Below are 26602 nucleotides of genomic sequence, written 5' to 3' on the forward strand. Positions count from 1 at the left end.
TTAATTTTAAACTGTCAGAAAAGAATAGAAGACTATGGAGGGGGGAGCCTGGGTGGCTCAGTCGGTTAAGCGGCCTTCGGCTCGGGTCATGATCCCAATATCCTGGGATTGAGCCCCACATGGGGCTCCCTGCTCAGCAGGAAGCCTGCTTCTCCCTCTCCCACTCCCCCTACTTGTGTTCCCTCTCTCGCTGTGTCTCTCTGTCAAATAAATAAAATCTTAAAAAAAAAAAGACTATGGGGGGTGACGGGTGCCTCACCTGTCCTCGGGGTAGTCAGGGAAGGCTTATCTGAGGCAATGATACCTGAGTTGAGAGGTCAAGGATGCACAGGAGTTTTCTGGAACGTTCCTTCTGGTACAATGGCTATTCCATTCTACGCTGTTCTATTTCTTTCCTTTTAAGGGTAGTGCCAACACACTACATTGGTTTCCAGAACCACTCACAGTTTGAAAAGTACTGCTCCAGGCCAGTGCTTCTCAAATGCTAATGTGCCCAGGAACCATACGGAGAGCTTGTTAAAATGCAGGTTCTGATTCAGCAGGTCTGGGGTGGAAACTGAGATGCAGCATTTCTAAAAAAGCTCCCATTTGATGCTGCTGCTGGTCCGCAAACCCATTCTTTGGGTGGTATGGATCCAGAACTCACCTGAATGCAGTGGATGGGCAAGGATGTTCACTGCAGTGTTGTTTATAATCGCACGTGATTTGGAATGAACCTCAGCGCCCATGAGTGGGATGGTGTGTTAGTGAATGGTGGGGTTCTTCGAATAATGGGAGTCTAGCCTGTAGTTACGACGTGTGCACCGTGAGGGTGGGACGGGTCTGCAGACCCAAGAGAATGGGGAAGGAAGGTTGGGATCCGGAGCAGGAGGCTCAGGGAAGGGTGGAGATGAGCAGAAATGCAGATGAGAAGGCACCAGAGATGAGCGTTGAGGGGGGGCTGTTCTGACCGCCCCCACTTCCCACCACCCTCAGGAGCGGAAGCTGCTGGAGGAGCGTCTGGCCGAGTTCTCGTCACAGGCGGCCGAGGAGGAGGAGAAGGTCAAGAGCCTCAATAAGCTTCGACTCAAATACGAGGCCACGATTGTGGACATGGAGGGTGAGCACCGCCCCCAGTGGGACGCCGCACTGCGCATGCTTGGCGGCGGTGGGGGAGGGGGGACGTTGGGTGAACGTCGAGTGCTGTGGAGCCTCAGTGGTCGTACCTGCTAAATGGGGGCAGGAAAGAAGGCTCAGGGCAGACTGGGTGTCCTCCCAGCTCTTAGGTTGTTTCTGTCACTCTAAATGCAATTCTCTTGCTCTCTCCTCCATGTCTTGGGTCACTCTGACTGTCCCACTGTTTCAGACACATTGTCGCTGTCCCTTGCTATTGACTCAGAATCAGAAGGGAGAGAGCACAGGAGAAGGCTGTGGAGACAGGAGAGGAGAGGACAGGGCAGAGACAGCCACTGAGCAGGAGCAGGGCTGTCACTTGGGGGTGAGGAGGAGAGGACAGCACCCGGGGGTCGGGCCCGGGGTCGGGCCCAGGGTCGGGGAAGCTGGAAAGAGGGGGCACAGAAGGAGACGCTGAGCCACAGCTTCACCGCCACCCCCACCCCAGCCAGTGCCGGGGGCCGGCCGCGGGTGTCGGCGAGCTGCTGGGTGTGGGGTCTGGCGCCCTTCTGCATGGCCCCCACTCCCGCCTCCAGACCGCCTCCGGAAGGAGGAGAAGGGCCGCCAGGAGCTGGAGAAGCTGAAGCGGCGGCTGGACGGGGAGAGCTCGGAGCTGCAGGAGCAGATGGCCGAGCAGCAGCAGCGCGGGGAGGAGCTGCGCGCCCAGCTGGGCCGCAAGGAGGAGGAGCTGCAGGCGGCCCTGGCCAGGTGCGTGGCCTGGGAGGGGCGCCGCGGGGAGACTCCACCAGCGCGCATGCGCCTCAGCCCCGCGGAGCCTCAGTGTCCCCTTCTGTAACCTGGACCCGGCGAGAGCTCCAAGCCCGCCGGGTTAAGGGAGGAGTGAAACGAGGCCCCGCGTGTCTAGTAACTTGCCCAGTTCCGCGGTCGGAATAGGGGATCAGCTGTGATTCATAAGCGCTCCGGCCATGAAAGGAATCCTATCATTATGATTACAGCCAGTCGCAATTATGGAGCACCTACTGTGTGCGCTCGGTGTTACGAATGCCTTTTCCCCGTACAAGAGCCCTTGATTATAGGTGCAGCTCAACTTAGATGTTAAAATGTGGAAAAATGTGTGTCTTATAATCAGTGGTACGTGGGGGTGTATGTGTGGTTAAGAACCTGCACCCTCATCTGACTTCTGGGTTCAAGCCCTGGCCCCGCCCCTTTTCTGCCACCTGACCTCACCCACGTGCCATCGGCCTCCCTAGCCTGTTTCTTCATTTGTGAAAGGGGGGTGCTTTTGAAGCTACTCCTAAGGGTAGTGTGGGGATGAAGTATGAAAGTGTTCTTTAAAGGACGCCTGGGTGGCTCAGTCCGTTAAGCGTCTGCCTTCGGCTCAGGTCATGATCCCAGGATCCTGGGATCGAGCCCCGCTGCGGGCTCCCTGCTCGGTCTGGAGAGCAGGGGATCCAAACCCCGGTCTGCGTGGCTCCATGAGCAATTTAACTCCCAGCCACTGCTGCCCCTCAATTCAGCTTCTCTTTGCTAGAGGTTGTGTATCATCGGGGTCATGAGGCTGATCAGATGCTGGGGTCAGCTCTTCCACTTGCTGACCTTGTGACCTGGGCAAGGACTTTCCCACTCTGTACATCAGTTTTCTCATTTGGTGTGATCATTAAGTGAGATGATAAAGTAAAGGGTCCCCTGTGGCAGGGGCTCAGTAAGTGTCCCTGTGATTACTCTTGGTGCCATCCCCATTTTACAGCTAAGGAAACTGAGGCTCCAAGTACTGAGGCATGCGCCCAAGGGCAGAGCTGGGATTTCAGCCTGGGATGGACCACCCCCAAATCCACCTGGCCTCCCGGCCCCCAAAAATCATCCCTGCCCTTTGCCTGCCCCTGTACCCACTCCGTGGTCCTTGTCCACCCCCAGGGTGGAGGAGGAGGGCAGTGCCCGGGCCCTGCTGCTGAAATCCCTGCGGGAGGCGCAAGCAGGACTGGCTGAGGCCCAGGAGGACCTGGAGTCCGAGCGGGCGGCCAGGGCCAAGGCAGAGAAGCAGCGCAGGGACCTGGGCGAGGAGCTGGAAGCACTCCGGAGCGAGCTGGAGGACACGCTAGACTCCACCAACGCACAGCAGGAGCTCCGGTGAGGCGGCTGGCACCACCTGGGCACGGGCAGGGCAGGGTGCAGGGAGAGGAGAGGGACTTTGGTGTGAGCCCTCCATCGACACAGAGGTTCAGCCGTGCACCAGTTGTTTATCGAGTATTGGCTCTGTACCTCGGCCAGGCTGGGGACAGAGATGAGTCAGACCCAGGCGTTTCCCTCGGGGACTCCCAGTCTGGGGGAGGCAGTCGGGCAAAGGGACCCAATCCAGAATAAAGCGTGCTCTAAGGGAGCAGCACAGGGCATTGTGGATGATAAGAGCGAGCCCCTAAACCATGTCTATGGAGGGAGTCCAGGAAGACGTCCTTGAGAAAGGGCCTTTTGAATAGGGTTTTGAAAGATGGGTAGGAGCTCACCCTTAAAGCCACACTCCTCCCTCGGTTACCACCCAGATCCCTTAGGGAATGTAGAGTGAGGTCCTCATCCTTGAAGGGAAACAATAAAAGGAGGCACTTCCCCAAAGTCCCTGCCTTTCTCTCTTCTGAAACCGTGTTCCCTCCACAAAAGGTCCAAGAGGGAACAGGAGGTGACAGAGTTGAAGAAGACTCTGGAAGAGGAGACACGTGTTCACGAAGTGGCGGTGCAGGAGCTGAGGCAGCGCCACGGCCAGGCCCTGGGCGAGCTGGCAGAGCAGCTGGAACAGGCCCGGAGGGTGGGTTGGGGCAGGAATGGGGAACCCTGGAGGCCTGGCAGAGGGAATAGCCAGTGCCAAGGCCCTGAGGCAGGAGGGTGCCCGGTCTGGTTGAGGGAGGAAGCATAAATCTTTACTTGTCTCTCTCCCTTTGCCAGAGCAAAGGTACCTGGGAGAAGACCCGGTTGGCCCTGGAGACGGAAGTGTCTGAGCTGCGGTCGGAGCTGAGCAGCCTGCAGGCCTCACGTCATGAGGGCGAGCAGCGGAGACGCCGCCTGGAGTCCCAGCTGCAGGAGGTGCAGGGCCGGGCTGGTGACGGGGAGCGGGCTCGAGTGGAGGCTACTGAGAAGCTTCAGCGAGTCCAGGTGAGTGGGACGGCCAGGGCAGGGACCCTCTGTGGGCTTCTGTTTGGTCCACAGCAGCCCTGTTGTCCCTTCGAACTCTTCCAGCATGATCACGCACGAGTAGCTGGGATTCGGTGAGCAATTACTTTATATCATCTATCCTATGTATTTCACTAAATCTTCCTGACTCCTAATATTGTTCCCCTTTTACATCCGAGGAAACCGAGGCCCAGGGAGGTGAGGCTGATCGTCTAAGATCCCTCAGAGCCAAAAATTGAACCCAAGCATGCCTGACCCTATAGCTCTTAACCCTACCATGACCTCTCACCCTCTGAGAAGCCTTCAATAATCTGTATTCTGATGAGAAAAGCCCCGTTTGGACACATGGAACTGTGTGGGGATGATATCATACTGTGACTGTTAAAAGAAATGTGGACTTTTATGTTTTAATTTTATTGTGTTTCTATAAATGGCTGATACTTATGCATTACTAAGAATACAAAGAAGCAGAAAAAATGAAGGAAAAAAAGACTTTTAAAAAAATAATTTTTAAAAATAATTTATTTTTAAGTAATCTCTACACCCATCGCGGGGCTCGAACTCACAAACCCGAGATCGAGTCGAATGCTCAACCGACTAAGTCAGCCAGGGGCCCCAGGAGGAATGATTTTTAGTTGTCCAATTCCTCCAGGGGAAAACACCACTACAATTAGTTTCCAGATTAAAATGCTGTATTAGTTAGGGTAAAAGCTAAACTACTATATAACAAAGGCACCCCAGAATCCATCAGCTTAAGTGAAAGACATGTGTCTTTCCCTCTCGAGAAAGACTCAGGGTAAGCAGTGGAGGCCGGCAGGATACTGTGCTCCACAAGGTCACTTAAGATCCGGGTGCCTTGGTCTTGTCATGCCACTGTCCCTGAGAGCATCGCCCTCATCTTCAGAATCGAATCTGGATTATGGGCACATCCGTGCTTCTGTTTAGGAAGAAAAAGAGAGGGAGTGACAAAATTTGCATACATCCCTTTGCTTATATTCCATTGGCCATCACATAATCACGTGACCACAGCTAGCTGCAAGGGAGGCTGGGAAATGTAGTTTCACTAGCCACAGGCCTAGTGAATAGACTGTCATAGTGGGACCAGGGAAGAGTGGATTTGTGGGGACAGCCCCAAATGGAATCATGCTACCTAGAGGTCACTGTACTAAATGTTTTACATATCACACACATAAGAGTGACACCAGAAGTAGAGTTGGGTGGCTGATAGCAAGAGTTCCGGGCAGCACTAGAAGTTTCTTTAGTGATAGAAATGTTCTGTATTTGCACGATCAGATCCACTTGGCCACTGAACACTCAAAATGTAGGGAGCAAAGCTGAGGAGGTGGATTTTTACTTTTTTTTCATTTTAGTTTTTAAATTTAAGTAGCCACGTATGGCTGGTGGCTACCATTTTGGACAACACAGCTGTGGAGCCAGTCTGCCTGGCTTGGTCTTACCTCTGGTACCTCTGTCATCTTGGGCAAATTTTGTAACCTTTCTGTGCCTCAGCTTCCCTTGATATAAACTGGGAATAGCGCTATTGGTGTGTGAAACCAGTAGGCTTCCTTCCCTTGGAGAGTGAGGGCCACATGGAAACTCTGCGTTTAACTATTTGAGGAACCACCAGGCTGGTTTCCCCAGCAGCTACCCCACTTGACATCATCGTCACCAGCCCAGTGTAGCAGGGATTTGAGGGGGAGGAGCGGCTGGGGTCAACCGGGTGGAAGCCACCATTGGAAGGTGCCCCTTCCCCGCAGGCTGAACTGGAGAACGTGTCTGGGGCCCTGAGTGAGGCTGAGTCCAGAGCCATCCGGCTGAGCAAGGAGCTGAGCAGCTCAGAGGCCCAGCTACACGACGCCCAGGTGAGGCCAGCCCCCGCTGCACCCCACTCCCCATGCCTCCCCACCCTCTGCCCTCACCTGACTTCCGTTTTCCCCACCATCTGCAGGAGATGCTGCAGGAGGAGAGCAGGGCGAAGCTGGCCTTGGGGTCCAGGGCGCGAGCCCTGGAGGCTGAGGTGGCTGGGCTGCGGGAGCAGCTGGAGGAGGAGGGGGCTGCCAGGGAGCGGGCGGGCCGCGAGCTGCAGACTGCCCAGGCCCAGGTGAGCAGCCCTGGAGGGCGACCTCGAGGGGCCTCCAGTCCCAACCCGCTCCTCCTGGGTTCCCCAGCTCAGGGATGGCCCCATTGCCCACCTGGTCCGAGGCCAGACACCCAGGAGACCCCCATTCTCATCTGTGACTCTCCCTCAGCCCACAGCCTGTCAGTGCAGAGCCCACTCCTCCTCCCCCGACTCTCTTTCACCCCTACTCTGCATCTACACAGACTTAGACCTGCTCAGGCCTCATCCTCTGTCGCCTGGATCCTTGTCTCAGCCTCCCTTCAGACCTCCCTGCCTCCAGTTTCTCCCCTTCTAGCTCATCCTCCACACGGTCTTTCTACCACAGAGCTGCCCCTGCTCCTCTCCTGCTCCTCCCCTGCTCACAGCTCTCCCTGGCTCCCTGTGCCCCCAGGATAGAGCGTGTGCCTCTTGCCCCTGCCTTTGCTGGCCCTTCCGTGTCTTTAGCTGTGTTCATCTCTCACCACCTTCTCCACTTCACACGAGAAACCCTTTTCATTCTTCAGGACTCAATATCAGCCTCTCCTGTTGTGGGAGGTCCCTCACTGCCCCACTCTGAGCTCCCACACCCTTTTTTCTCCTCATCCCCATTCTAGTCACCTTTGGCTGGAACTGTCTCTGCCTATGGGTCCCCCCACCAGAATGGGAGCTCCTTGAAAGCAGGACCCTCTCAGAGTTAGATCTCGGTCTTCAGCACAGGCCAACATGGAACCTGACGTATAGGAGGCCTGGAGAAATGCTTGTTGAATGAATGAGTGCTGAATGCATGCCTGTAAATATCCTTCTTCAACTGGCAGACTCCTATGCATACTTCAGGATCCATCTCAAATGCCCCCCTCCTCCAGGAAGTCTCTCTTGAACATTCTAAACAGATTCTAAATTCCTCCTGTGGGCACCCACGGCTCCCATGCTTCTCCTACCTTAGCCTCCACCACCCTGGGCATGATGCTCAGTCTCCCCCCCATCAAGGGGGGTTCCCCAGGGCGGAGTCCAGGTCTGATTCATCCTCTGGGTCCCCGTGGGAGTAATTTTCATCTCCTGAAGAAGCTGAGGTTCACACAACTCACAACCTCAACCCTGCTCCAAGGCAGAAGAACCCAGTGCAGCGAGTCACTTCCCTCCTCCAGCCTCAGTCTCCTCCTCTGGGAAGTGGGGCACTACCAGCTCACGCCTTGGTCGCAGCCATGACTGCCACCCACCCTCTCCTCCCACCCCCACCCCCAGCTGTCAGAGTGGCGGAGGCGCCAGGAGGAGGAGGCGGGGGCACTGGAAGCTGGGGAGGAGGCACGGCGCCGGGCAGCCCGCGAGGCCGAGGCCCTGGCCCAGCGCCTGGCAGAAAAGACCGAGGCGGTGGAGCGGCTGGAGCGGGGCCGCCGGCAGCTGGGACAGGAGTTGGACGATGCCATCATGGACCTGGAGCAGCAGCGGCAGCTCGTGAGCACACTGGAGAAGAAGCAGCGCAAGTTCGACCAGGTGGGGCGCCTCAGGTTCCCGGGTGGGAAGTCCGGGTGCTCTGTCGTGCTTCCGCGGCTCAGCTGTGAATTTGGGGGGACCATCGGGCAAGATGCTTCTTCCCTCTAAGCCTCTGTCAAATAGGCCCCCCATCCATCCTGGTTTATGTCTCTTGTCCCAAAATAATTATTGGTAGTACCCACTTTTTTTTTTTAAGAGAGGGCGGTAGGTGGGGTACTCACATGTGAGCAGGGGAAGCGGCAGAGGGAGAGGGAGAGAGAGAACCTCAAACAGGCTCCACGCTCAGCACAGAGCCTGATGCAGGGCTTGATCCCTCGACCCTGAGATTGTGACCTGAGCCAAAAGCAAGAGTCAGAGGCTTAACTGACTGAACCACCCAGGCGCCCTGGTCGTACCTACTCTTACTCCCCAAGATATCCTGAAGGTGCACCAGAGTGTACTGATGAGGAATAAATGAAATAACACATCTTGCTCCTCCTGCTGACACACTGTGTACCTCAGGCAAGCTGCTTTTCCCATTTCAGCTTCAGTTTGCCCATCTGGGAAATGGGGATAATCTTAAGCATTTGGCAATCTGAGGATGAAATAAAAATCATAGGACCCTACAGCATTAAGATCAGGCAACCCTGAGGTTCAAATCCCAGCTCGGCCCCTTCTGGTTTTGTGGCTTGGATGAATTGCCCAACCTCTCTGTGCCTTATTTTCTTCATCTAGAAAACGGGAGAGTCGTTATTTTCCCTTCATTTTTGAAGGATATATCATTGGCTCTTGAATTCTAGGCGAACAGTTTATGCTTTAAGCACTTTGAAGAGATCGTTCCATTTTCTGTGGCCTCCATTGTTTCAGATGAAAAGTTAGCAATCATTCAAATCCTGTGTCTTTGTAGGGATCTATGTTTTCCTGCCTGGTTTAAATATTTTCTCTTTATCTTTGGTTTTTAGCAGTTTGTGATATATGCAGCTGTGGGCTTTTGTATTTGTCCCACAGCTGTGGTTCATGTTTTTGATCAAATGTGGAATTTTCGGCCATTATTTCTTTAAATATCTTTTCTGCTCCATTCTCTCTTTCCTCTTCTTTTCAGACTCCAAACACATGTATGTTTGACCACTTACTACTGTACCATCGATTATCAAGGCTCTCTTTGTTTCTCCTAGAGTTTTATATAGATTCTTCTCATGTAAATCTCTTTTTTTGATTGGCTTCTTTCACTCAATTATTTTGAGATTCATTCATGTTTTTGCATGGATTAATAATTCATTCCTCAGGGCACCTGCCTGGCTCCATTGGTCGAGCATGCAACTCTTGATTTTGGGGTCGTGAGTTTGAGCCCCACGTTGGGCATAGAGATAACTTAATAAAACAAAAATTTTTTAGTAATTATTTATTCCCCCCCTTTTTTTTTTTACTGCTGAGTATTATTCCTGTATCAATAGAACACATTTTGAAAACCATTAACTTGTTGATGAACATTTGAGTGGTTTCTAGTTTGGGACTATTATGAATAAAACCTTAGTCTTTCTAATAGGATGTGGTGGTTTGACTTCACATTTTCCTAATGAGCAGTGACATTGAGCATCTTTCATGTGCTTATTTGCCCTGTATACCTCTTTGGTGAAGTGTCTGTTCAAATCTTCTGCCCATTTTTTTTAAATTGGGTTGTTTCCTTTGTTTTGTTTTGGGGGTGGGGTTGTTTCTTTTATTATTGAATTGTGATAGTTCTTTATATATGGTGAATATAAGTTCTTTACCAGATGTATTGCTTTGCATCTATTTTCGTCCAGTCTGCGGCTTGACCTTTTGCTCTTCATAGAGTCTTTCAGAGAGCAGGAGGTTTGAATTTTGATGAAGTCCTATTTACTAATTTGTCACTTGGTGGGCTGTGCTTTTTAGTGTTGTGTCTGAGGAGACTTTGCCTAACCCAAGGTCACAGAGATTTCCTATATTTTTTTTCCAGAAATTTTCTACTTTGCTGTTTTATATTTAGGTCTGTGATCTAGTTTGGGTTAATTTGTTTATATTGTGCTATCATGGCTCCAAATTAATTTTTTATACATGGCTGTTGAATTGTTCGAACACTGCTGAAAAGACTTTCTTTACTGACTCATTCTTGCATTGATATTAAAAATCAGGTAGCACCGGGTGCCTGGGTGGCTCAGTCATTAAGCGTCTGCCTTCGGCTCAGGTCATGATCCCAGGGTCCCGGGATCGAGCCCCACATCGGGCTCCCTGCTCCGTGGGAAGCCTGCTTCTCCCTCTCCCACTCCCCCTGCTTGTGTTCCCTCTCTCGCTGTGTCTCTGTCAAATAAATAAATAAAATCTTTAGAAAAAAAAAAAAATCAGGTAGCACCAGTTGTCCAATCTTTTCTTCTTTTTCAAAGTTGTTTTGCTTCTTTCAGGTCCTTCGCATTTCCGCATGTATTTTAGAATCTGTTTGTCAGTTTCCACACACAGAAAGAAAATCCTCTTGATTTGGGAGTGTGTTGAATCTACAGATTAATCTGGGAAGAACTGATATCCTAATAATACTGAGTTTTCTTGCCTAGGGATGTGGTACATGTGCCCATTTATTTAGATCTCCTTTATTTTTTGTACTTTTTAAAAATTATTTATTTATTTATTTGACAGAGAGAGAGGGGGAGAGAGCACAAGCAGGGGGAGCGGCAGGCAGAGGGAGAGGGAGAAGCAGGCTCCCCGCTGAGCAGGGAACCCAACTCGGGGCTGGATCCCAGGACCCTGGGATCATGCCCTGAGCTGAAGGCAGACCCTTAACCGACCGAGCCACCCAGGGCGCCCCCTTTGTGTACTTTTCAGTGTACATCTTTCACATCTTTCATCAGATTTATTTCCAACCATTTCATATTGTCGATGCTGTTTTAAGTGGTTCTGGTTTTGGCGTCTGGCTGGCTTAGTCAGAAGAGCATGCGACTCTTGATCCCGGGATTGTGAGTTCGAGCCCCGCACTGGGTACAGGGATTACTTAAACTAAATGGTTCTGGTTTTTATTTCAGTTTCTGATTGCCAGTATATAGAAATACAATCGGTTTTTATGTATTGATCTTGTATCCTACAATTTATTTGTTAGCAGACTTTTTTTATAGATTTTATTGGATTTTCTACATTAGTGACCCTGTTTTCTATGAATGAAGACAGTTTCACATCTTCCTTTCCTTTTTCTTCCCCTTTCCTGTGGGACTCCAAATACCTGTGTGTTTGACTGCTTGATGCTGCCTTGCAGGTTATTTTCGCTCTGTTAATTTTTTTACAGTCTTTTTTTTCCTTTTTTTTTTCCCTCTCTATTTAGATCATGTCTATCAACCTGCTTTCAGGTTTACTGGTTCTGATGTGTCAAGTCTGCTCTCGGTTTCCTCCAATGACTTTTTGATTTCAGATATCATGCTTTTCAGTCCTGGCCTCTCTAATTGGTTCTGTTTTAGTTTCAAATCCCTCCTGCAATAACCTTGGATCTTCACCCACTGTATCCATCTGGTCCTGAAGTTTACTAATCATCGTTAAAGTCCTTGTGCGATGATCCCAGTGTGGAGGTCATCTGTTGGTCTGTTTCCATGGACTGGTTTTTCTCTTGACCATGAGCCCTGTTCTCTTCCCTTTCGGCACGTCTTGCAAGTTTTATTATTGCTAATTTCTGTGTCTTAAAAAAAACAGCAAAGGTGGAAGTACATTTTTAAAAATTATGTACATGTTTTTTTACCACTACCCCAGGAGGAAGAAATAACCTTTCCTCTGTTGGGTTTCTAGAGTGAGGGGCTCATCAGTTTGATCCACTCAGGAGTTGGGCTGGTCTGGGACACAGTTGCAACTTTAATCCCTCTACCTCCCTCTTGTGTCTCTGCCTTTGTCTCCCTCTCTCTCTGTCCCTGGCTGCTCCCTCTTGCCCATCCACTTGTACACTCCTTTCAGCTAATCTGTTTCCCCCACCCCATCTCCCTCAACCCGGAAGCTCCTGGCAGAGGAGAAGGCAGCTGTACTGCGGGCGGTGGAGGAACGTGAGCGGGTCGAGGCGGAGGGCCGGGAGCGCGAGGCTCGGGCCCTGTCACTGACGCGGGCGCTGGAGGAGGAGCAGGAAGCACGTGAGGAGCTGGAGCGGCAGAACCGGGCCCTGCGGGCGGAGATGGAAGCCCTGCTGAGCAGCAAGGATGATGCCGGCAAGACCGTGAGCAGGGGCCCCCACTCCCCAAGACACACATGCCGGCCACTGCATGCACCCTTGACGTTGGGCGGCACATACACATGTGCACGTTCTCATGCATGGAACATGAAGAGCATCAGCCATCAAAGTTACATGTTCATGCCCAGCACAGAATGGGGGGAGAGCTGCTGACCAGGCATACGTGCTCCCATAACATACACACAGTGTGAGGAGAATCTTCCACCAAACACATGTGTTCACACATGCAGGAAGTAAGGAAAGCCATTCATCAACACGCATGTTCACATACAGATACACAGAACAGGAGGAGAATCTTCTGGAGAACACACCCATTCATATGTACACAGAGCATGAGAACCACTCATTGCATGTGTGTATGAATAGTCAGAGCGCGTGAAGAGAATTTACCACAACATACAGCCTAAGAACCACACCCCAAACATGACTGTGTGCACACGCACACACCACACACACCACACACACACATACATCCCCTCGCACACACCACACACACATATATCCCCTCACACACCACACACATACCACACACAATATATCCCCTCACACACACCACACACACATACATCCCTTCACACACCACACACACGTATATCCCCTCACACACACCACACACACACCACACACACATACATCCCCTCACACACACCACATACCCAGGGTGAGGACATCCCACCTTGCCACCCCCAACCCCACTGAGCACATACAGGTTCCCCCCAGGGCCAGGGAGGAGTCCCCTAGGCCTGTCCCCAGTCCCTACTCACCCAGCCAGCATCCCAGCCTTCTGAAAGGTCCATCACACCCTCCACTCCATCCTTCCTTAGTTTGTCCAATAAATATACTTATGGAGCAGCAGCAAGGACAGGCCCAGGGACACCAGCCCCCCTGACTGGTGAGGGGAGGCACTGACAGAAGACGTGGTTCAGTGAGGCCCTGGGCAGACACACTCCTGATGTCCTTCCTTATTGCCAACAACATACTCTCATGGGTACAACGGATAAGGGCTTTATCTTCTCCACACGCTCCAGTGTATATCTGATGGAGCTTTTAGCCAAGCCTGGAGAGAACCCCTAAGCCCCGTGACATACCTTGGCCTGCAGCCCCAGGCACTCTAGAGCCAAAATCCAGCTCATACTCAGACTACTAAGGTCTCTCCTTTGGGAAAACGGCCAAGTTCTACATGGTGACTCCAGAGGCCTACTTTGTGGGGAATAGGATGTTGATGGGAGAAAGCTGAATTCCTTCCAGCAAATAAAACTGAATGGCAGGTGCCAAATAGGAGGGGAAACCTGTTGGCCTCTTCTGCGGGCAGAAAGTAGACCCTGTCCCTGATGAGAATTTCCATGAGGTTCTTTGGGCAGTACTGACAGGTAGATAGGGTCCCTGCCCCTGTGGAATTCACAGTGCAGTGTGGGGGTGGGCGTTGCACAAAAAGACACATAAGCTCATGTTAAATGACCATTGTGACTAAGGCTGGGTTGGGGAGGGGCTCAGGGCCAGCGGCATGGGTAACAGAGAGGCCCCGACAGACCAAGGAACACTTTTCTGAGACGGTGACAATTAAAGGAGAGGCATGATGGGGGAGGGGGGTGTCTCAGAATTCATAAACCCAGATCTGCCTTCACAGGGTGGTTGGGATTTTAATTTACAACTCCCTGGAAGGGCTGAGAAAAAAATCACAGGAGATAGTGGGATGGCGCTATCCTGGGGGGTCCAGCACAAATCAACACTCGAGTCTGGGGCAACATCCCTTCAACCCATGTCCACACAGGATGTTCCCAAACCTGAAGCCCCTTAGTGAAGTGAGCTCACGATGCAAAATCTCAAAACCCACGAGGAAATAATCCACCGTGAGTGAGAGCTGACCTAACAAACACTGGAACTGGACTCTCAAGGGCTTTGGATAACAGAACTTGCACACACAGGTTATTAATGAAATGTTTTAGGATGATTCAGAATGAGACACCTAGTAACTAGCTGCCCGGGAAATGGTGAATGAATGAGCAAACCAGAATGTGCACATCACCTTGACCATCAAAGCCTCCCTCACACTGTCCTAGGATAGATCTGGGATCCTGGCCTCCCCCTCCCTGTGCCCCGGTGCGCAGAGCTCACCCTCCCATCCCCTCCAGGCACATGAGCAGGAGCGATCCCGCAGGGCAGCAGAACAGATAGCCAGCGACCTTCGAGTGCAGGTGACGGAGCTGGAGGATGAGCTGACGGCAGCCGAGGACGCGAAGCTGCGCTTGGAAGTGACCCTGCAGGCTCTCAAGGCACAGCACGAGCGCGACCTGCAGAGCCGAGATGAGGCTGGCGAGGACAGGCGGCGGCAGCTGGCCAAGCAGGTACCAGCAGACCAGGCTGGAGGCTGGAGGGCGCCCATCCGGCTGGGAGGGCTCTGCTGCCTGCAGGCTGAAAGAGGGGCCAAGGAAGTCTCACTCACCTACCTGCTGCTCAGTGTTGCTTCCCAAGGCCCTCCTGCTCCCCAGCCCATTCACCCAGCATCACCCGTGAACCCACAGGCATGTCCCATTGACAGACTGACATACCCGATCAGACATCATCACCAGACCATTCACCCAGCATCTACCTGGGTACCCACACAGCCCCCCACCCACACACAACCTCTCCACCAACCAACACTTTCATCCAGCTGCTCCTCCATCCGCCCAGCTACCCCCTTTCCAGAAACTTCCTCTCCCCAACCCCCAGCCCCCCCCCCCCGCCTGCCCAAGCGCTCCTCCATTGCTCAAGGACCAGCTCCTCTACACCCCACAGCCTTCCTCCCTTGCTCATTTACTCATTCCCCTCTCCCTGTGGTTGGCAACATCCATTCATGACTCGCCAGTGGGGGGACTTCAGGTGCTCTGCCGCCGGCTTGAGCTGGGTGCTGAGCATGGGAGGGGCAGGGCAGCCGTGAGTGTAGAAGGAGCCTCTGGAGCTGTGCGGGAATGGGCTGGAGGGGACACATGGGAGCAGAGCAGAGGCTGGAGTAAAGGGGGCTTCGGAAGGATAAGAGCCTGGGGCTCTGGGGACGAGGATCCGGGATCCCTTTGGGGTGTAGAGGAGCAAGAGGGCAGGAGGAAAGGCGCTGGTGGCCTGGACAGGGGCTGGTGGGTGCACATCTAGGTCACTAGCATGTAGAGGGAGCCTGGGCCTCCCGCCCCCTGAGCCTGCCCCTCCCGGCCTCCCTGCAGCTGAGGGATGCGGAGGTGGAGCGGGACGAGGAACGCAAGCAGCGCGCCCTGGCCGTGGCCGCCCGCCAGAAGCTGGAGGCGGAGCTGGAGGACTTGAGAGGCCAGAAGTCGGCCGCCGCGCAGGGCAAGGAGGAGGCGGTGAAGCAGCTCCGCAAGATGCAGGTAGGGGTGGGGCTTAAGCCCCCTGCGAGTCGGCCCCTTCGACCCCACGAGCTGCCGCTCTATAAATATCCATGTGCCAAAGGCTCACTCGCTTTTTATATTTTTTATTTCCTTTACTTAAAATGCTTAGCTGAAAGTCCAGTTTCTTCATTCTATTTAATTTTTGAAATGTAAATGCCTTAGGGTTCCTCCCCTAATATCAAAGTTATATCTGGTTGTTTAAAAAAAATTGGGAGGGGTGTTGCCTGGATGGCTCAGTCTGTGGAGCATGCGACTCTTGATCTCGGGGTCGTGAGTTCGAGCCCCAGGTTAGGAGTAGAGATTACTTAAAAAAAATTTTTTTTTGGTGATAATAATGTGTATGTGTAAAGTCTAATTTTTTTATAAAAAAGTAAAAAAAGTACAGAACTGGACTGTCCGATACAGTGGGTGCCAGCCCCATGTGGCTGTTGGGCATCTAAGGTTTGGTGGGGCTGAAATCCAAATTACGTGCTGGATTCTGAAGACTTAGTACCAAAAAAAAAAAAAAAAGGTAAAATATCTCAATAATCTTTGTAGTGATTATAAATGGAAATAATAGCATTTTGTATATGTCAGCCTAAATAAAAATACAGTGTTCAAACTACTTTCACCCATTTCTTTTTACCTTTCTAATGGGGCCACTTGAAAATGTAAAACAACGCATGTCCTTGCAATATCTCCCCATTGGGCAGCGCTAGGACAGAAAGATCCCTCTCCAAAAAGTAAAAATTTCCCACTACGTCACCCCTGAGAGAAGGCGCCTGCACTGAAAAGCTGTTATTATCAAGCAAGTAATAATATTCATAACGGCCCAGTACCAAGCCCAGTACTGTTCTTACTGACCTCTTTACGGAGTTTTTTTTTAATGGTGGTAGGCATCAAGTTTGTGTTTTATTTTTCTTTAAGCGCCATTGAAAAGTCTTACGCTGACATTTTTACACACTCAGTGGTGTGGCCGCATAGCAAAGTGACTAGAAGTGGAAACCCTGGGGCCAGATGGCCTGGGTTCAAGTCCTGACTCTGCCATTTAGCACACCTGGCTCGTTGCTGAGCCTCTCTGGGCGTCAGTTGTTCCATGTCTACACTGGGGAGGAAACTAGTCCCCACCAGCTGGAGTTGTGAGGGTGAAGGGAGTCAGTACGCGTGTATAACAGAGCCTGGCCCACGGTAAATGTTCAGTAAGTGTGCGCCAGCATTATTATTACTGCAGAGTCCAAATACTACACCCATTTCACGCTTACTTTAGTTTTAAGGTGTTACTTTTTTTAAATTGGAGGTAGCCCAAGCCCAGAGAGCGGGAGGGGCTGGTCCAAGGTCACAGAGCCGGGGGCTGGGGCGGGCTGCAGGGCTTTGCTTGCTCTCGGGGAGCCGGGGAGTCCCCGCAGGGCTGAGGCGAGGGGAGGGGCTTCCCCGTGAGTCACGATCAGGCTGCACCCGCTCACTTGCTTCATTCCGCCCAGGCCCAGATGAAGGAGCTGTGGCGGGAGGTGGAAGAGTCGCGCAGCTCCCGGGAGGAAATCTTTACCCAGAACCGGGAGAATGAGAAGCGCCTCAAGGCGCTGGAGGCGGAAGTGCTGCGACTGCAGGAGGTGATGCCAGAATGGGCGTGGCCCTGGAAGTGGGGTGGGCGGGGCCCTGAGGGGGCGGGCCCCTGGGGATTGGAGGCGGGGGCTGGGAGGGCCAACGGGAACCTGGGATGGGAGACCAAGGGGGGCGGGCCTCTGGGGATTGGAGGGGGGCGGGGGTCGGGGCCAACAGACTGGACTTGAGGGTACTAGGGAGCCCTAGGAGGGTTCTGAGTAGAGCAGGGGGAGATTAGAGTCAGGAAGGCTGCGGAGAGAGGACAGGCCTGAGCTGGGACCATGGGGGCAGGGAGGAGACAAGGCAGAGAAAGTAAAGGGTCAACATGGACAGGGCTGTGGGTCCTAAGGGGGCAGAGGAAGTTAGGAGAGACCTGGGGGTCAGGCCCGGTGACTGGGGGGACCTCGAGGAGCAGGTTGGAAAGGAGATGCTGAGCTCAGTGAGGCCCTGCTGAGGCGGGGGTGTCTGGCGGTGGACATGAGTCAGGGGCTCTGGAGAGACCGATTTAGGAGACATCTGCCTGTAGACTGAAGTTCATTCCAAGATTGTCCAGGGATGGAAGGTCGTGTGCACTGAAGACAGGCCAAGAGACTTGAGGTGTGAGAGCAGGGAGGCCGATGCCCAGATAGCCTCACCCCGCCACTGCTGACCACCAGCCCTCTTTGCCATCACAGGAACTGGCCGCCTCTGATCGTGCCCGGCGGCAAATCCAGCAGGAGCGGGACGAGATGGCAGACGAGTTGGCCAATGGCAGCCTTAGCAAGTGAGTGGCCCATCGTAATGTGGGGCAGGGCACCCTCCCTGGCCCTTGCACCCTCTCACCTCCCCCTGCTCCTGTTCTCCTTAGGGCAGCCATTCTGGAGGAGAAGCGGCAGCTGGAGGGACGCCTGGGGCAAATGGAAGAGGAGCTGGAGGAGGAGCAGAGCAACTCAGAGCTACTCAATGATCGCTACCGCAAGTTGCTCCTGCAGGTGAGCACTGTCCCCCCAGATGGACTGGGTCCTCGCTGACCTGGGACCGTAATCTTCAGTCCTTTTATTCAACAGATAAAGGAGAAGGGAATGTCCGGGTTGGGTTTTAATGGTTGAATAGGAGTTCTCTCTGATGCATTCATTCCCTTGTATTTCTGAGGCTTCACAAGGGCTGGGTCCAGAGATGAATGATGTGGGGTCTCTGTCCTGCAGAGTTCCCTGGGAACATAGACATGGAACTACAGTGTCTATGGGTTGGGTGGCATGTGTGATAACAGAAGTATCTTGGGCCCAGCAGACAGATAGATGGACAGAGATAGAGAGAGAGTGGGGGAAGGAGGGAGAGAACTTGCTGCAAGAATCATAAGAAGGTATGTGGAAGAAGGGACATTTAGCTGGGGTTTTAAGGCATAAATAGGAGCTAGGCAGACAGAGAAAAGCATATTTTCATTTGTATATATATTTATAAATACTGTCTGAGGCTTCTGGAGGCTCAGGTCCTATTCTGGGTGGTGCAGGGGACCTGGCGATGGATCATTCCAGGTCTCTGCCTTTAAGGACATCCTAGTCTGATGGAGGAGACTGACTATCCCAATACAGAAGTACAAATGAAAATGGAGGAAGCGCAAGACACTGTGAGAACCTAGAGGAGACTACTGACCCAGCCTGAAGGCTGGGGGCTATCAGGGAAGACTTCCTGATGGAGGAGATGTCTTAAAAGATCTTGAAGGAAGTTAAGAGTTTGCCAGGCAGGCAATGGAGGGATAGGATTTCCAAAGACAGACCTATGTCTCCACTAATTCATTAATTTTTTTTTTTATTTGAGAGAGAGAAAATGTGTGTGGGGGGGTGGGGAGGGGCAGAGGGAGAAGGAGAGAGCATCTCAAGCAGACTCCATGCCCAGCGTGGGCTTGATTCCATGATCCTGAGATCATGACCTGAGCTGAAATCAAGAGTTGGATGCTTAACTGACTGAGCCACCCAGGTGCCCCTCATTAATTTTTAAAGACATATTTTGAGGCCTTTCAGGAGCCATGCCCTGACACTGCTTGGGATGCAGAGAAGAATAAGACCCCAGCTCAGCCCTTAGGGAGCACCTAGACCAGTAGGAGAGGCAGTCATACTCCAGGATGATGATCTCATTCAGAGTGAAAGCCCAGTCATATACAAGGCCCCACACTCTGGCCCCTGGCTAACTCAGACCTTTTCTCTAACCCTTCTTTATCCCTGGTTGACTCTGCTCCAGCCACACCAGCCTTCTCACTGTTCCTTGACTTTTTATTTTATTTTTTCCAGTGAATAGAGGAAGTTTTCTATTTCTTACCTCAGGGCCTTTGCACTTGCTGTTCCCTCCTCCTGGGAGAAAGCTCTTATCTCAGACCACCCCATGTCTCATTCCCTCAGAAGAGCCTTCCCTGACCACCCTGTGTGAAATAGTCACACTCTCTCACACAATTCCCTTCCATTCTCTTTGCTTGAATCTCCTTCATATCACTTACTGTTACCTGGAACTATAATATATATTTACCTGTTTGTCTGCTGTCCATCTCCCCAACAGAATGTAAGCCCCTTGAGGGATGCCTGATTGGCTCAGTCGGTTAAGCATCTGACTCTTGATCTTGGCTCAGTCTCGATTTCAGGGTGGTGAGTTCAAGCTCCGCGTTGGGCTCCATGCTGGGTGTGGAGCCTACTTTAAACAACAACAAAAAAAGAATGTAAGCACCTCAAGAGTAGAGCCTCTGTCTTAATTGTGATCACTACTCTAGCTCCAGAACCTAAAACAGTGCCAGGTGCTCATTAGAAGTGAGGTAAATAAGCCAGTACATGCCCTAGTGAAGGGAGCACAGGATCCTACAGCCATACACGGAATGATGGAACTTAACTGAACCTGCATCCTTGGCTGTTAGTGAAAAGGAGAATGTCTTTAAAAATCAAAATGGGGGTGGGGCGGTGTGCCTGGGTGGCTCAGTCAGTTAGACATCTGACTCTAGGTTTCAGCTCAGGTCATGATCTCGGGCTCCTGGGATCAAGCCCCTGAGTTGGGTCTGTACTCAGCAGGGAGTCTGCTTCTCTCCCTCTGCCCCTCCCCCCTGCTCATGTATGTGTGCACGCATGTGCTCGGTCTCTAAAGTAAAATAAATAAGTCTTTAAAAGAAATCAGAATGCGGGCAGAGCACCTGGGTGGCTCAGTTGGTTAAGCATCTGACTTCGGCTCAGGTCATGATCCCAGGGTCCTAGGATGAAGCCCCACCTTAGGCTCCGCACCCATCGCGGAGTCTCCTTGGGACTCCCTCTCCCTCTGCCCGTCCCACCTTCTCTCTCTCTCTCTCTCAAGTAAATCTTTTTAAAAATCAAAATGAAACTTAAAAAGACACAAAAAAGGATTTACAAGAAAATAGCAAATATTGAAGACTGGCTAAGAAGATCCAACATACAGTAATGGGAGTCCCCAAAGAAGAAGACCCAGGCAGGAGGACAGAGCAAATAACCTGAGAGTATAATGCAAGAACTTTCCTGAAATAATACAGTTGGAAGCTACATACTGGAAGAGCACACTGTGTACCCAAGGATATTGACCTATCAAAACTTACACCAATTGGGACGTCTGGGTGGTTCAGTTGGTTAAGCGGCTGCCTTCGGCTCAGGTGATGATCCCAGGGTCCTGGGATTGAGTCCCTCATCAGGCTTCTTGCTCAGCTGGGAGCCTGCTTCTCCCTCTGCCTGCCGTTCCCCCTGCTTGTGGCTCTCTCTCTCTCTCTCTCTCTGACACATAAATAAAATCTTTAAAAACAAATGAACAACAACAAAAAAACCACAAGAAAGAAAAAATAAAAAAACAAAAATCAAACAAAAAAATACCAACGGGCATCTGGGTGGCTCAGTCAGTTAAGCATCTGCCTTTGGCTCAGGTCATGATCCTGGAGTCCTGGGATCAGGCCCCACATCAGGCTCCCTGCTCAATGGGGAGTCTGCTTCTTCCTCTCCCTCTGTCCCTTCTTCTCTCTCTCTCTCACTCACTCTCTCTTTCAAATAAATAAATAAAATCTTTAAAAAAAACCGATACCAAGACAGATGCTAGTGAAACTATGGCACAAATAAGGGGTGGGTGGGTATCCTTATTCATCTAGGGAAAAATGAGCACATGATCTGCAAGGAAAAGAAAATTAGATTGTCATCAGATTTTTGAGAGCAAGATTTCATGCTGCAAGAAAATGGAAGGATATAGTTAAGATTCTCAGAGAAAGATATGAGCCATGGGTTTTGCACCCAGCAAAACTTCCTTCCAAGTATAAAGGACAGAGACGAGGTGCCAGCATGCAGGAGCTCAGGGGCCGTGTTCCCACAAGTGATTCCTGAGGAATCTACGAGGCCAGTGGTTCTCAAAGTGACCCCAAGGCCGGCAGCATCAGCATCACCTGAGAAGTTGCTGGAAATGGAAGTTCGAGGGCCTCAGCCAAACCCAAGTGAGTGAGGAATGCCAGAGGTGGGGCCCAGCAATCTGCTTTAGCAAGTCTTCCAGGTTCTGAGGCATGCCGCCTCTGAGAGCCACCACCCCGGAGAACCAGGTTCAGATGATCGATCGGAATCATTAGAGAGACACCAGCGTGAGGGCGTAACGAGCGTGAGGTTTGCTCATTGTTCTAAGACTCAGTGAGGGCTGAAAAGGAGTAAGAAAGGTACCAGCTGTCTGCTCAGTTGTGTGTAGTACAACTATTTTTAAATTAAGAGAATGGGCAAATATGTAAAAAAAAAAAAATTGCATTACTAGATTGAGTAATTATATTGGTAGTGACAGTATTTGCAGTGTGTTTCTGAGACCATCACGTGTGTAACGTGGGATAAAGTAAATGAGTAAAGACGGCACATCCACATTCTGTTGCCACCTGAGCCTGTAAGCATGTAAGCACCTAAATGTAGATGTGTCATGAGAGGCTAAATTAAAACCAAGCAAAACCCTGTGGTTCTGAATTGGACTTGGGCGTGTTCACATGAACTTGTGAGGTATTTTGTAGAGAGCCATCCTATCTCTGTCCAGAAGGCCTGAGAACAATAGCCAGTCCAGTAGCCATGAGCATCCCTGGTACCCAAGTTTGTGGTCCAGAAATGCCATGTTCCGCTAAAAGAAACTGCAACTTCTTTACAAACGGCTGATTCCAGATCTGAAACAGGAAATGAACAAGAGGAGCCTGGAGCGTCTGGTCATACCATGCCTTGGTCTCCTCAGGCTGCCGAATCGGCGGCGGGGTGGGGGGGTGGAGGGCGGGTGCCTCACACGACAGACATTTATTTCTCACGTTAGTTCTGGAGGCTGGGAGTCCAAGATCAAGGTGCCAATGAGGTAGATTTTATTCTGAGGCCTCTCTCGTGACTTGGAAGCAGCCACCATGTGGGTGCATGCGCGGGGAGAGAGCGCTTTCTCTTTTTTTTTTTTTTTTTTGAAGATTTTATTTATTTATTTGACAGAGAGAGACACAGCAAGGGAGGGAACACAAGCAGAGGGAGTGGGAGAGGGAGAAGCAGGCTTCCCGCAGAGCAGGGAGCCCGATGCGGGGCTCGATCCCAGGACCCTGGGACCATGACCTGAGCCGAAGGCAGACGTTTAACCAACTGAGCCACCAGGCGCCCCAGGAGCTGGCCTACTTATGTTAAAAAACACCTAGACATCAACCAGGAGAGGCTCCTGTTGGCCCCAAATGGAGCAATTGGAGCTTCTACAAGAATAACAATCACAACTGCTTTAAATCTATCCAATCTGTTTAAATCCATGAGTTCACAGTGATTTTCTTTCAATACTCGTTAGTCACTACATTAGTTTCCTAGGGCAGCCATGACAAAGTACCCCAAACCAGGTAGCTTTAAAACAATAGCAACTTAGGAGCTCCTGGGTGGCTCAGCCAGGTAAGCATCCGACTCTTGATCTCAGCTCAGGTCTTGATCAGGGTTGTGAATTCAAGCTCAACACCAGGCATGGAGCCTACTTAAAAAAATAAATAAAGTGTATTCATAGGGTTTTTTTTTTTTTTTTAAAGAAACGTACACAAAAGTTTTCAAATGGGCAAGATTCAATTATAGGATCTAGGCCTTCATCTTTGAGTGATAAAACTCGAAAGAGGAGCAAAGAAGTGATTACTGTGAAAGTCAGGGCGGTGTGCTGTTTTGTGGGGAAGGTAGGGGTTGATATTAGGGTGGTGACATGCAGGGCCTTCTGGAATGGCAACATTCTATTTCTTCACCTGGGTGGGAGTGACAGTGGTGTTTGCCTTTTGTTAACTCCTGACATCATAGACTTGATCAGATTCTGACTTGCTGTATTACAGTTTCATTTTCCAATAAAAAGTTAAAAAAAAAAAAGCATATGCTAATCACCATGCCGATGTGTTCCTGTGAGGACGCAGTGTAATAAAGTATGAATCAGACTGGATCTGACTCACTTCCTTAGCCCCGGCGCAGGACCTCACTCCGAGTACGAGCTGAATAAATACACAGGAACTATTATTAGAGGTGTGTTTACACATTCTCAATGTAGTAGTTACTGTTTGTTGAGCTGGCATTTCTTAAAATGATCCCGCACGTCACCCATATCAGAACCACCTGAGGTGCTTGTTGAAAATACGGATTCATGGACCCACCCACCCCCACCCCAGATCAGCTGGAAGCAGAATTTCTGGGGGGTGGGACCCTGCGGTCTGCATCTTTTTCACAAGCTCCCCACATGATCCCAGTGCAAACAGAAGTGTGATAACCCTTAGAATGGACTCATTCACAGAGGTAGAACTTATAGCATTTAAACAAGTCTGTGATAGTCTTGTGGACTTATTAAAATAGCAGAAAGCTATTGGAAAGGTTAAAACCCGGGGCTGGCGCTGCTGTTGGCTGCTAAGCCAATCAGGAAAAATACATGTTGACATTTATTATTTAGTATGTACCAGGCTCTGTGCTCTGCACTTAACCATTGTCAACTCAATTGTGGGAGGTGCCTGAATTTACCTACCGTCTTCCCTCTGAGACTCCCCCGTGATGGTTCTGCTTTTCCCACTGCTACAGGTGGAATCACTGACTACAGAGCTGTCAGCTGAGCGAAGTTTCTCGGCCAAGGCAGAGAGTGGGCGACAGCAGCTTGAGCGGCAGATACAGGAGCTCCGGGGGCGCCTAGGTGAGGAGGACGCTGGGGCCCGGGCCCGCCAGAAGATGATCATCGCCGCCCTTGAGTCTAAGCTGGCCCAGGCTGAGGAGCAGCTGGAGCAGGAGAGCAGGTGGGTGTTAGAGGAGGGCACAGCTGGAGGGTGATCCCCACATTCTGGTCAGGGAGATGAAGGGGAGCTGTGTTACAAGCACCTGGTTTAGAAACATCCAAAAGGCATCATAATATTAATGATTGCTGATTTCCTCTATTATTTAGGATGCTTTGGGCTGCAAGTAACTGCACCCCCACTAAGAATATGATTTAAACAGTAATGTAGGGGCGCCTGGGTGGCTCAGTCGGTTGAGCATCTGACTCTTGGCTTTGGCTTGAGTCATGATCTCAGAGTTATGGAATCGAGCCCTGTGTCAGGCTCCATACTCAGCGTGGAGTCTGCTAATCCCTCTCCCTCTGCTCCTCCCTGCTCCCACACAGTCTCTCTCTAAAGTAAATAAATCTCCAAACAGTAATGTAGCAGTTAGCTCTAGCTGCATAACAAACAAGCCTAAACTTTAGTGGCTTAAAACAACAACCATTTCTTATTGTTCATGAGTCTTTGGCTGGCTGATAGGTTCTGCTGATCTGAGCGTGGGGGCTTCATTCATGCATCCATAGCCGAGTCAGCTAGATGGATTTGCTGATCTTGGCTGGGCTCTCATTTGTTTAAGGTCTTGCCTGGGACACTGAGGCTAACTAGTCTCTGCTCCAGACTGGCCCAGGATTGTTCACATGGCAGAGTCCAGGTTCCAAGAGTGAGGGAAAGTGTTAAAGGCTTCTTGGGGCCTAGACTTGGAACTGGTACAATGTCACTTCTGCTGCATCCTCCTGTCACTAAAGCAAGTCATGTGGCCAGCTCAGATTTAAAGGAATGGTGAAATAGATTCTGTCTCTTGGTGCGAGAAGCTGCAAAATCCTATTGCAAAGCCTGTGGATACAGGAAGAGGTGAGAATTGAGGCCATTTCTGTCCCAGGCAGAGCAGCAGCCTTGGGGACACATGTGGGAGACATCAGGGCATTTGGAGGAGGGTGACTGGTCCTGGGAGCCTGTGACTCAGGAGAGAGATGGGGAGGTGAGAGCCTTGAATGCCAGGCTGAGGAGCTCTGTCCTGGGAAGTTGGGAAACCATTGCGGGCTGTGAGCTGGGGAGGAGCAGGGCCAGTGCTGGCTGTAGAAAGTCTCCCTGGGGGTCAAGTTGGGAGCAGACTAGAGGACAGAGACTGGGAGCTGGGAGGCCAGGGAGGAGGCTTGGTGCTGGTCCAGGTGGCAGGAGATGAGGCCTAAGCTGGGGCTGGGGTGTGAGGGGATGAAAAAGAGGGACAGGAGGGATGGAGCTGGGGGCTGATAGGCTGTTGTGGGTATGGGGGAAGAGGACAGTGTTAGGGGTTAAGTCCTGGTGACTGTGGGAATATTGGGGAAACAAGTTGAGTTCACTGGGGAGCATGATGAGCATGAGAGGTCTCAGGGACAGGCAATGGGAACCAGCCCCAGATGGTCATGAAAGAAGGTGTTCTCATCCCAGGGCCTGGCCAGGGGTCCAGAGGTTCATGGGAGATGTAGTTTGGGGTCTCTGGGGAGACCTTCCAGAGGTGGTCTTCCAGTCTGAGCTCCTCCTCCACCGTTATACAGATGGAGAAACTGAGGCTCAGATGGTATTCCTGACCTGCTCAAAGTCACCCTGGGAGCAAGGAGTGGCCAGGGGATCTGTAGCTGAAGGAGCCTCCCCCACCGCATCCCTTTCCACGGCTCAAGCCCTCCCACTTCCCCCAGCCCGTGCCTGCCTCTCAGCACACCTGAGGCTGCTGAGCACTGCCCATCGCTAGGGGCCCCATCACATGGACTTCACCCCGGGTGTGATGGTCCTTGCAGGAGAGGGCAGATGAGCCGGGACCACAGATGGGGAAATTTGGGAGAGGGGAGGGAAAGGCTTTGAGGGGACAGGAGGTGAGGATGGCTCCGGTGTCTGACCTGCAGATCTAGGAGGAGCACAGGGGAGGAGGAGCGGGTCGGGGAGAAGGTGCTGAGCCAGGCGGGGAATGTGAGGGGTGTGTGGGGTCTGGTGGTTGGCCAACGCTGGGGGCCCATCCAGGCTGGAGCCCAGGAGACAGATGTAGCAGATTTAGCAGGCTGCTGATGGGTGTGGAGACCTGGGGTGCAGATGAGCTTGTCCAGAGAAAGGGTGTGTGTGTGAGAGGGGAGAAGGAGCTGGCATGGCTGAGGGGGGAGCTCTGGGCTTCCAGAGTGTCCCCCACACACGTAGGGACAGTGGAGAAGGGAGTTGAGAGGGAAGGGACAGGCCAGGTCAGGTGGGAGAGCACAGGCTTGAGCTGGGGGCTCAGGCTGGAGGACAGAGAGGAGGGGACAGGACAGAGTTCAGGGGGCAATGGGACAGGCTGGGCGAGGATAATGCCCCATATCTGACCTGGGTACTGGTGGTCAGTGAGT

The 26602-nt window shown here is 51.6% G+C and overlaps 2 protein-coding genes across 2 annotated transcripts in view; both read left to right on the plus strand.

The window, feature by feature from the left end:
- MYH14 (myosin heavy chain 14) overlaps positions 1-26602 on the plus strand; it is a 77505-nt gene that overhangs the window by 47855 nt on the left and 3048 nt on the right. Inside the window, exons 24-38 of the mRNA XM_081807920.1 lie at positions 976-1099; positions 1689-1860; positions 3028-3240; positions 3766-3910; positions 4048-4254; positions 6030-6134; positions 6221-6373; positions 7613-7861; positions 11820-12032; positions 14180-14392; positions 15245-15406; positions 16888-17016; positions 17683-17771; positions 17856-17979; positions 24025-24233. Of these exons, the coding sequence (XP_081664046.1) occupies positions 976-1099; positions 1689-1860; positions 3028-3240; positions 3766-3910; positions 4048-4254; positions 6030-6134; positions 6221-6373; positions 7613-7861; positions 11820-12032; positions 14180-14392; positions 15245-15406; positions 16888-17016; positions 17683-17771; positions 17856-17979; positions 24025-24233 (2507 nt within the window). The remainder of the gene's footprint in view (positions 1-975; positions 1100-1688; positions 1861-3027; positions 3241-3765; positions 3911-4047; positions 4255-6029; positions 6135-6220; positions 6374-7612; positions 7862-11819; positions 12033-14179; positions 14393-15244; positions 15407-16887; positions 17017-17682; positions 17772-17855; positions 17980-24024; positions 24234-26602) is intronic.
- POLD1 (DNA polymerase delta 1, catalytic subunit) overlaps positions 1-26602 on the plus strand; it is a 134134-nt gene that overhangs the window by 32313 nt on the left and 75219 nt on the right. The window lies entirely within an intron of this gene.

Source organism: Leptonychotes weddellii, chromosome 16, assembly GCF_054177405.1.
Source record: "Leptonychotes weddellii isolate Sample4059 chromosome 16, ASM5417740v2, whole genome shotgun sequence".
NCBI classification, from domain to species: Eukaryota; Metazoa; Chordata; class Mammalia; order Carnivora; family Phocidae; genus Leptonychotes; species Leptonychotes weddellii.